This window comes from Setaria italica, chromosome III (genome assembly GCF_000263155.2).
Source record: "Setaria italica strain Yugu1 chromosome III, Setaria_italica_v2.0, whole genome shotgun sequence".
NCBI classification, from domain to species: domain Eukaryota; kingdom Viridiplantae; phylum Streptophyta; class Magnoliopsida; order Poales; family Poaceae; genus Setaria; species Setaria italica.
The window spans coordinates 38667517-38678252 of NC_028452.1; the positions used below are offsets into that span (position 1 = coordinate 38667517).

Consider the following 10736-nt stretch of genomic DNA (forward strand, 5'->3'; position numbering starts at 1 on the left):
ACGCCCATACCTCTCCCACTGGGGTCGCTTCAACAGCACCACTAGCTTCGCCCCCTCCTCCTCTCCCTCCCAGTGCCCTCCGTGTGGTCGGCGGCGACCGGGAACGCCTCCCTGGGGCGCTCCGGCGAGCCCCGCGGCGGCGCACATGGCGGCCGTGGTGGCGCCTCCCAGCACCGGCGCGCCCCAGCCGCGCCGTCCTGCCTCCGTCGGCCGCCGTCACCCCCCTCTCTACATAAGCCTGACGCGTGGGCCCATCTGTCCAACGCCGTCCGACCCTCCGTTCCCCTACACCTTCACCCCTACACCCAGTCCACAAACGCCGCTTGCAGAAGCCACCACCCGGTCCACGAACCGTGGACCACGGGTCCACGAAACTGTGCCAGAGCCGGCCCCCTCCCATTGCGTCAGCCAGCGTGAAAACGCTAGGTGCTCCCGGTAAGTACACACCAATTATCATTTTGAGCCGTTCCACCTTTCCAAAAATTACCAAAATTTCTCCAAAAATAACACAAAATATTACAAGCCTATTCATGCCTTACTTTTTCATATATCATTCCATATGAGCCATTTTCCAAATATCTAGCCCCTACCTAATTAAGAAAACCTATTTTTAGTGCACTCGAAAATTCGCGTCATGCCCATTTCAATTCCAAAAACCTTAGGAAAATTCCTAAAAATATATTAGGGCCACCTAAGCCTATTTCCATGGTCACCTTGCCCAGGCTCCACCTCAGCGGCCAAAGTGAGTCTATTGAGTTGACCTCGATTCTCCTTCCGCCTGATCTTGCCCGAACTCCACCTTAGTGGTCAGAGTGAGTTTGTCGCCCAAGATCTCTGGCTTCCACTTGATCTTGCCTAGCTCCACCTGTCGCTGGATAGCTAACTTCTAGGACAAGGTCAAGTCGAAGTGATGCTCGTCTCGCAAGCTCTCATGTCCGTAACGTTAGCAATCAAGCAGCACCCATACAAACCTAAGCTCCAAGAAACTTGTCAACGCTCCACCCGCCGAAGGGCTAGGCCCCGAGTCGAAGCTGAGCTCGTCGTACAAGTTTCCAAGCCTTGAAACCCGTTCACACCACCCAGCGCCAAAAATCTATTCCAAAACACAGTCATTATGTCGCTCGATTCAAACCTCATATATCAACCAGACCTAGTTGTTATGCCGCCGAATCAAAACCCTAGATATTGGTAAAAAGGAGCCGTTATGCCGTCCGTCCAAAACCTTAGGAAATTCATTAGTAACTTCTTAGAATTCCTTTAGAATCCAACCATCCAGTCCATTAATTATTTAGAAATTCATTTCTAAATAATTGATGAATTATTCTTCTTTATACAGGGAATTATTCATTAGATATCAAGTAATTCCCAAATCCTCCATCATCCATTCTTCTTCATTTTTTTAGCATTATATTGATTGCTAGAATTGATTGTATATTTGTATGCTTGTTTGAACTGAGGGCACAACCAAGATCCAGCAGGAAATGAGGGATCTAGAAGGTGTGAAGTTGAAGTTCCAGCTAGTCAGAAGACGTGTATATGCGCTAGCCTAACCAGGCTCCAATACCGACGAGAAGATCCGGACTCCAGAGATTTTGACGGGAACTCCAACAACTCCAACAAGAAGCTAGGGCCCTAGTCAACCTAGGAAAATGCACTGAGGATTTTTAATTAAAGCAAGTCCTAGCACCCACCCCTCGATTATATTTTTATCCTATGTTTGCATAGATAATAAAATATACCAAGACAATAACTGGACTTGCATGATTTCCGAAAACCATAGGGACAACCCCTCTATTCCCTCCCTCACCTTGACTTGAAGCCGATTATAGCTAGAAATCCTATTAATGACCCCGGGCACGACTAGATCGATGATCGAGTGTCATTTAGAAATAGAATTCCTTAGAAATATCTCAATCATGATGTTTTTATGGAAATCCTAGAATATGTGAGTTTATAATAAAATCTACCAACTAAAGTGTTAGAAAGTGTTAAGGACAGGACAAGGGAGTAAGAGGGTAGCCTCGGTAGAGGATCCTTCCCCAAAAGCTTACTCCGATCACATAAGGACCGGCTCGCAGGAAAGTCTTTCTAGTGCAACGTGCAACCGTACGTGCCAAAAAGGTATAGCCTTCAGGAGTGCCTAATCATGGCCTTGATTCACACCCCACCAGCGGAACCTAGTAAACCATCCCAAGGGGCCACGGTGGGCAAAAGGTAGACTGGAGCAGGACCTTCGCATAGTCCCAGGTCCGGTCCGCATGGGTCATAGGTTGAGGTCCAGAGGACCTGGTGGCATTGGATGCCACATTATGATGCATCTATTTTTCCCAGGATAGTGTCCCTGTGTGGACGTAGTATGGCCCCTGTTTAGACCCCAGTCGTACCTGTGGATGGAACTAGGGAATGTTGTCTAGAAATAGATGCCGGTGGGTACGAGTCTCGTAGGTCAGTACCGCTTGAAGCTGAGGTATGGGATGATCAAACGTATGGGTAAAGTGTACACCTGTACGCAGAGACATAATCTATCTGGATAGCTGAGGCTCACGATTACGAGCCCACATAGTCAAAGCTCCCGTCGACTAAAATCATAACTTGAGTGTGGTAAGATGGGGCCGAGGCCCTAAGAGGGATAATTTAGAATGAGGCATAAGCCGGCCTAGTACGACCCTGATGGTCCCTGGTGCTCCTTAAAACTTGGGAACTGCTAAGGGAGGTAAGATTCCCCCTCTAGGGCCAACAACTTAAAAAGAATATACTTTCTTCCTCTTCTTTTGCAAAACTCACCTCACCTTGCATGAAATAGGTTTATTAATAAAACAAACCTCATATACTTTCCTTGATTATCCCTAGCATTTAATATAATTTCAATGCTAGGATTTGATGAGTGTTTACAGTAGTTAACACACCAAGTTGTGAACCGCAAACACATGGATCATTGTAGCTTTTCCCTTAGAGTATTCCATCCAAGGTTTATCAATCCGTGGATCGGCAGCGAACTGACTAGGGATTTCCATCGAATCTAATGGATTAGTCCTAACATGATGTATTGATTGCATATGAAGGCAAACTTGTTGTAAAGATCAATGGCATGAATAAGTGTAGATCACATCCACAGATATATATGATATAACACCACCAAAGGTAGCAAGAGCCTATCATCTTCTAGTTGTACTTCTAGCCAACGAGCAAGCACATCATGCATCTCATCCAAAGCAATCTTTAAACTACTACTACCTTTGGTCAACCTCCCGAAAACCCCCACCATACACGGAAGCAGACCCCGTCATGATCCCCCCTATTGGCGCAGGCAGTTTAAGGGCATGAACACAGGTGAACATGTCTAGCTATCATGAAGGATTGACATACTAGATCTAATCACCATGATTACATAAAGCATGCTATGTAGTCTAAACTAGCATTAGACTATGGGACAAGCATATTCATGATAGGTAGAAAGCATAGAAGGAGCAACGAGTCACTAATAGATTGGATGACATGAAGAACATTGCTCATATAATAGATGTAGTTATATCATCACCTCCGAGTACGTACCATCAACTATCTACTACTAGCTCTCCTAAACTCCATCATAGCACAACCGCGCAGGGAGGCCATGTCGGCTAGGGTTGGCCTAAGCCATCTCCTAGACAACTCCAAAGACTTGCAGCGGCCCTCAGCTCCCTTTGGTGTATGCCTTTGGTTTTGTCGAGTTCTGGTGGATGGATGCCGGGGCTCGGTGAATTTTCGGGGTATTTATAGTTTGGAGAGCGCGTGGTAGAAATTGGAAGGTAATCGGGCGAAGGCACACCCCAGGCCGATCGGCCTAGGAGGGTCTAGGACGATCTCCTTTCGTCGTCTCATTCCCTCCTTTGTCTCTAAGTTCCCCTGATGTTTGGGAACCTTATTTTTGTATACATGTGGGCCTAGCTCATCGAGAGCCTCGTGATAAGGTTGGATCTTGATATGTTTCCATGTCCTGCTTGCTTCCATCTTTGATCCTGAAGTGAACTTGCCATATCTTGTGAAACTTAGCCCCTAAGTTTTCTTAGAGGAGTGCTCGCCAAGAATGAGCATGATCGAGGCCTTGAGGACCGTAGGCCGATCGGCCAAGGTCCTTTTTGGGCTCGTTGGCCTTCGTCTTTCTTTAGGTTGTTGCTTGTCCAGAGCCTTGTCCAATTATTCTTCAATATAGTCCAATTTCCTACGAAAACAGAATGTCCTCCAAAATATAATACATATTCGAAAACAGGGTTATTTCAAGTGCCAAAGTGGTGGGTTAGTATAAGAATATGTATGAAAACACCACTTAAATGGAACTAAAAGTGTGTAGATAACGAGCGTGAACACTGAGTACGATTCATAAGTGTACTTAGGCTTGCTTTCATTTGTACAGGTCTAGGACTTATATGGTGCTCTAAATTCATTCTTGAGGAATGGGTATCTGCACCGCTCTCCGTTGCGTAAGGTGAAACTTATTTTAGGCGTCTTTTATTGTTATGATACTAATCTATGATGAAAATTATATTAGCCTACTAATCCAAGGACTAATGTAGGTAATCAGCGGGACCTTCAGAGTAAGGTCCACACACCAGATGTCCGCAGCAAGAAACTCCTCGACCAGGTCAGGTCCGGTAATAACTGAGCAAGCGAGGACAAAAGCATCCTCGCAAGTCCTAAAGCTCTTTTTCCTTTTGAAATTAGGAACTGTAACGATGCTCAGAGGAGACATAGTGCTATAAAAAGGATAAAAATCTGCGCTACCAAAGTCTGAGGCATATCAATTGTAACGTAGAGCTAGTAAGAAAGCCACTCATCGTCCCATCTATTCTTTTGGGTAAAAGAAAGCTCGACTCTATAAATTTTCTTATTCTCATTCTTTCTTCGGGTTGTGAACATGCAACAACCAAAATGAGTCTCAAACACCTGATCATTATCATTGAACTGAACTCTCTTTCTCTGTATGTGAAGTTCAAAAAACCTCGCAAAGCCATCCACATCAATCACCCCACCGAAAGTACGAACAACCTAGAAGAACTTCGAAAGTGTCATGAAGGCATTTGGAGTAAGTTGATGAAGCTTAGCTCTGTACCTATCCAAAATCTGAGGCAACATCTTATTGCACGGGAATCTCAAGCCAGCTATAAAGAAATCCTAGAAAACAACAGCCTCGCTAGGTTGAGGATCTAGAATAATTTCTTCACCAGGCAACCTCGCAACTCCTTCAGGAAGTAACCCTTGCTAATGTAAAAATCGATTGTGATATGGGAAACAAGGGAAGTACCGAAATGAAGCGTGGGCTCAAAAGTCTCTTTGCTAGTCATGAGATTCGAGGGATCAGCTTCAATGTTGGATAAGTCTCCTCCCTCACTATCAACACTAGAAGAAGCCTCCGGCTGTTGGGAACCCTCGGCAGCATCTCCGCGCAGCCTCGATTACTCTTCCAGCTCTTCAGAAGTCATTAGCCTCGCAATCTGCTTGGTATGAGCCAGCTGACAAAAAAGCAAAAAAGAACAACTAAAACTTAAAGACAAGGAAACAAATAAAGAGTGAAAGAATAAAACAAAATAAAGCAAAAGAATATCACCTTCGAGGCAGTAGAGATTGTAAGTGTAGGAAGCACAAATCTTAAAGAGCCAAATAGCAGCAGAAAGGGAGCTCTCAGCAAGATGCGAGGATAGCCTCGAGAGACCCCCACCTTTTATAGGGGAGGTATCAGGTATGAAAGGGCGCCTCGAACCATGATCCGAAGCCGAAGCGGCACCCAATTAAAAAATGACACGTAAGAAATCCACAGTTGTCGTGGGATCATTTCTCCTCCGACGTTCGAGGGTGACTTTTTTTGGTAAGGCGATCTCAAGGTTCGCGGGTTCGGCCCGTCGAAGTCAACCCTCGTCCTTGAGGTGCTACTGTTGGGGATCGCCAAAAAGTTAAGCACCCTTGAACGACGGATGAAGATTTCAAACCTTAGCCCCGTCATGTCGTACATCATGAACATAGAGAGCGGAACTCTCCAACCTCGCATGTTGTATACTGAGTGCAAAACCAATTAACCTCGCATGAGACACTCCTCATAACAAACTTGGAACCTTCGTACCTTCTCAATCACCGAAATGCTTCGAGGTTAAGGGATGATAACAGAAATGGCTGGTCTTGCCGAGACTAACCCTCGAGTCTTCAGAAGGACTCGAAACATTGTGTGTTACTTCTTGTGCAGGAATGGATATGGAACAGTGCCACTCGAGGCTAGCTGTTTCATCGAGACGTTACGAAGCTGGCACCTCGAGGCTAGGCATTAAGCTCAGGATGCAGATGAAGTCCCAAGGCTAGCAAGTAGGAGGCATGAGAAACGTGAACACGTGAAGAAGTTCAATTTGTACACGTGTTCCCTAAAGATCTTTATATATGGCATATTCTAAGAATGCAGTGGTTGAGTGAGAATATTTTAGGAATGTAAAGTAGGCCAAATGTTACTATAAAAGGGAAGTCCTACCCCATTGTAAAGGGAGATTACTTTTTATATAGAGAAGAGAGCATTGTTTCCATTGTAACCCTAAATCTGTTCGGTATTAAATTCATTTGAGATCAACACAAATGATGAAATTTCGGTTGTCTTTCATCCAAAATTTATACTTGTAGTGTAGTTTGAGTCGTGCCAAGGTATAACATAGGTACGGGAAGCGTCGAGAATGATGGGAATGTAAATAATGCATCGGCACTGTTGCTTGTCACCCACATTTGAACCGGTTACTACCCAACTAGTACATCATACTTGAAGAAAAGGAGCAGCGACACAAGTTTCAACATGTCTTAACAAAAACTTAATTAGCAAAGCGGAGGAAGAGTAGGTAAACCTATAGAAATTGACAACTAAATCGTTGCCTTGACAGTGCCAGTCATGAGAGCACTCAACCACCAAATGTAACATTGTTTCTGATGGGCCGCACCAGCTCTCCTGCAGTACATGTGCGTTTCAGTTCTGCCTTTGTTGGCATGAATAGAACAATTGATTAGCCATGTACGTTTCTAAAAGGAAATATTTTCAACCATTATTTTGTCCAGCGGAGATCAACGTCGTTATTTGCAGGTTAGACATGAACATCTGTTGTTGTCTGTCACCGTTCTAATCGCATTGGGGATTCGGATAATTATGGGAGGGGTTGGAACAATAATCCTTTTTCCACTCATTGCTTGCTGTCAAGGGAGAGCAAAAACTCTCTGCATTTGTTCAATATCAAACGTCTGGGGTTTTTTTCCTTATGATGTAAGCAATTGTGAATTGTATTGTTCTTTCACACTACTAAAGATTTGGTAAGCTATCACCCAGGCCTCACCACATATTATAACCCATCACATTTCTTAGTTGGCAATAAACGCAAGGACAGATGTGGCAGTTAAATAACTATCGTTTGGAGTTTCTCCATCACAGTAGCAGACAGAATACACTTGCTAACTATAAATATGGCTCCATATTATTGTATTCACAGCTCCTACATCTTGTGGTATGCAGAAAGACCATGAACAGAAATACAAAATAACACATTAACCTTGCATGGTCGTATCATTCTCGACGACAAAAGTACCTTTCTAGTGTATTTCCAGTTGTGCCACAGTCCCAGAACAAAGAAAATAGGTTTGAGAAGCATTGGGAACTATGTGCCTACGTGTTAGCTTGATTTATCAACATCTTGCTGGTCAGCCACTGCATCATAACTCTCACTGCCTGGAGGGCGCTTTTGAAGAACTAATTGCCCAGTGTATTCAGAACTTGTGGCCACTAGGGTGGCAGCAAGAGTTCTCCTAAGTTTCAAGAGCCAACTATCTATTCTGGCACTGATCTTGTCAACAAATAACAACAAAGTGAATAATGTGCTTTAATGCCAATATGTCCCAAAGTGGCTCATGATTCTGAGCTGCAACTTATTATATGAGAGAATTGCACCTTCACGCCTCACGCTTCAGCATGTAAATTACTCTGGTGAGCCAACTGTACTGTAAATTACAGCTCAAATCACCGTTACCTTTACTGATAGTGCTGATACAACTTAACCGTCGGCTTATTAGAGTAAGTACATTACTACACGTCAGCCGTCTCATAGGTCGTCTCATGCAGTGCCACATAGGATTTGTGATGATGTGGAGGAGAGAAAGTGAGGAGAGAGAAAGAGGTCGTTGTTTCGCAAAACAACCGCCTCATGAGCTAAATTGTAGGAATATGAGATAACTCAACAACCATTGGACGAGTTATTGTTGCCTCGCAACTTATAATATTTTCTCTTTTCATATGCACAAATTAAGGAATTATATAGTTGTACCAAACAACTTATAAGACAACCTATTGTACGGGTTGCTTGTTGAGTTGTCTCAAGATTACGTGTCAATACATAAGACCACCTATTAGACGATATCAATGTACTTGCCCTTAGTTTTCGTTGTTGGTGACTTTGTGGGGGTCGCGCTGTAAGATATAGGTCTTCTATGTGTGTTGTTTTAATTTCGGTATAAAAGCAGTACCCATTCTAATTTGGGTTTGACCATATTTTTGTGTAGCAAAGAACCTACTAGTTTTGTGTCGTTTGATGGGGTTGTCCTCGGCATGTTAGCTTCATGCTTGTGTTTTTTGTTACAGTACAAAAACAGTATGACTCGAAAAATAGTTCCATCTCCTGCCATCATAGATGCGGTAACTTATTTCACAACTCATCACATTTGCTTAGTTGGACAACAACCGCAATGAGAGAGATGGCAATTAAAGAACTCGCATTTGCAGCATGTTCATCATGGTGGCTGGGAGATAACATTTGGTCACATTTGTTCTCTATAAATGTATCTCCGAGTTAATTTATTCACATCTCTAACATTTCACCACACCCATGAAGTCCACGGGCCGAACAATCCATTAACATTGTATCTTTCTCCAATATCGATGTCAAAATACTGTTGCAAGTTTAAAACTTAGGTTTGGGAAGGAATTACGCACCCACATGCCACCTGTATCTGTGTTGTCAATACCACTGTATTGCATATTTCGGAAGAACAAATTACCTGCTTTTTTCAGATCTTGGGGCCGCTTGGACGCCAGCCAGATTTCTCACAACCATACAGCCAACTCGATCAGTTATGTCGCTAGCTGAACATATCAACAAAGGGCAGCAAAGTGGACAAATTAATCTGCTGGACGAAGAAGCTCATCATTCAGTTCCGTTTGAATGCATCACTTTTTCGTTAAAATTACTCGTTTTGCTAACATTTTTTCCATTTATTTCTGGTCAGTTGCTCTCGCTCTCAAGATAAATTGATTAGTAGACATAGCATAGTTCTATACATTCATAAACAGTGTCCCACGATTTCAAGACAAACTGAACATCAAAACAATTTCACTTTTTTTTGCAACAGTTACTAGCCTGTCCCATCTGAAATGATTTTCACGGATAATAATCGTCCTTTCCTAGAGCTACATTAAAATATTTGCTTTCAAGCTTAAAATTTGAAGTTCAGTTTATGACATAGTTCGGATGTCCCCCTGAACGTTTCAAATACTTAAAAGCAATGTTATGAACATGACAATTTTAATGAGCTTAGCCAAAATGTAGCCGATTTTCATTTTAAAATAAACCACTACCACAAATACACCAATCCCTGCCGGCAAATGGTTAACCACGCTGCCTTGATTAAATTACTGGATGTGTGACCCTGCCAAACTCAAATTATTGAACTATCTGCGATGGTTTTTTTTTCACCAAACGACATGGATACATTCGGCCCCATTCATAACATGAACCAGCAGCAAACGGCCAGAGACAGCAAGTACAAAGTCTAATCCTTGGTCGCTTAATCATAGCTGATGTGTATGGGGAGGTCTCAGGTCCTTTAGGTTCTTTCTAAGCTAGAGATTGTATAAGTCAATCATGATGGCCAGTTGGCCACTGTGCAAGGAGCTTCACGTTGTGTAAAGAATATTTAAATTCTTCTTAATACTATGATGAACAGATCTCTTGTGTATTTAGTGAAAAAAATTTGGGTCAAGCATCTACTGATTGGCTGTCTTGTTCTCTCTCCTCATCTCTTCTCTTTCCCCCTCTCATTCTGCGTTCTTTCCCATCATGTCTGCTCTGGATCAACGCCACAATTGGTCTACAAATCCGAAGGGAAGGGTGCCGTCGGCCTCTACATCCATGCTGCCAGCCTCCTTGGCCTTATACACCCGAAAATGGTCACTTTGGTCACCTGCATACTAGATCTTTGGTACTGATTATCTTTGGCGGCAACACTAGCGCAGAGAGAATGCAAGGAGAAGGGCGTTTGATGAGAAGGCTTGGTCCGTACAAACATGTCTCAGATTAATTAGTACCAGCCTTCACTATATATGAGCAATTCAACATCAAAGTTAATCGCCGACCGCTGCTGTCCGTAGTTTTATCATTATCAGTTAGCAAGGCGAACGATGACAGGTACTCGGCCAGGGCTTGCCGCCCTTGCTGGTATACTTGTCTCTGGCTCACAAAAAATGTGTCACTGTCAGCTACTCCCAAAAATTATAGCACCCCGTTTGTATGTAGATATTGAAGCATAGAATTGGGAATTGGTATTGAATTCCTCCAATACCTGATTGTTTGGATGGATTAGGAATTGGTATTGGAAACACTCCCCAATGCCAAGCGGTATTCAGCCCACTACAGCACCCTCCGTATTCGCTAGAATCGCCTCTCCTCCTCCACCACATCTCTCCGTCTCTCTCT

At 43.5% G+C, this 10736-nt stretch overlaps 1 protein-coding gene across 5 annotated transcripts; it reads left to right on the forward strand.

The window, feature by feature from the left end:
* Nucleotides 1-30: 30 nt before the first annotated feature.
* LOC101777415 (extensin-like) lies at nucleotides 31-6519 on the forward strand. 5 transcript variants are annotated; one of them, XR_002676942.1, is made up of 3 exons: nucleotides 37-435; nucleotides 4394-4465; nucleotides 4554-6519. XR_002676942.1 is itself a non-coding variant. In XM_022825153.1 (3 exons), the coding sequence occupies exons 1-3, from the start codon at nucleotides 146-148 to the stop codon at nucleotides 1548-1550; spliced, it is 405 nt and encodes a 134-aa protein (XP_022680888.1). In that variant the 5' UTR covers nucleotides 37-145; the 3' UTR covers nucleotides 1551-2057. The 5 variants fall into 5 exon arrangements, 2 of the variants coding, with proteins under 2 accessions (XP_022680888.1, XP_022680889.1); XM_022825153.1 differs by lacking the exons at nucleotides 4394-4465; nucleotides 4554-6519 and adding exons at nucleotides 1337-1358; nucleotides 1458-2057; XM_022825154.1 differs by lacking the exons at nucleotides 4394-4465; nucleotides 4554-6519 and adding exons at nucleotides 1337-1358; nucleotides 1470-2057.
* Nucleotides 6520-10736: the final 4217 nt, after the last annotated feature.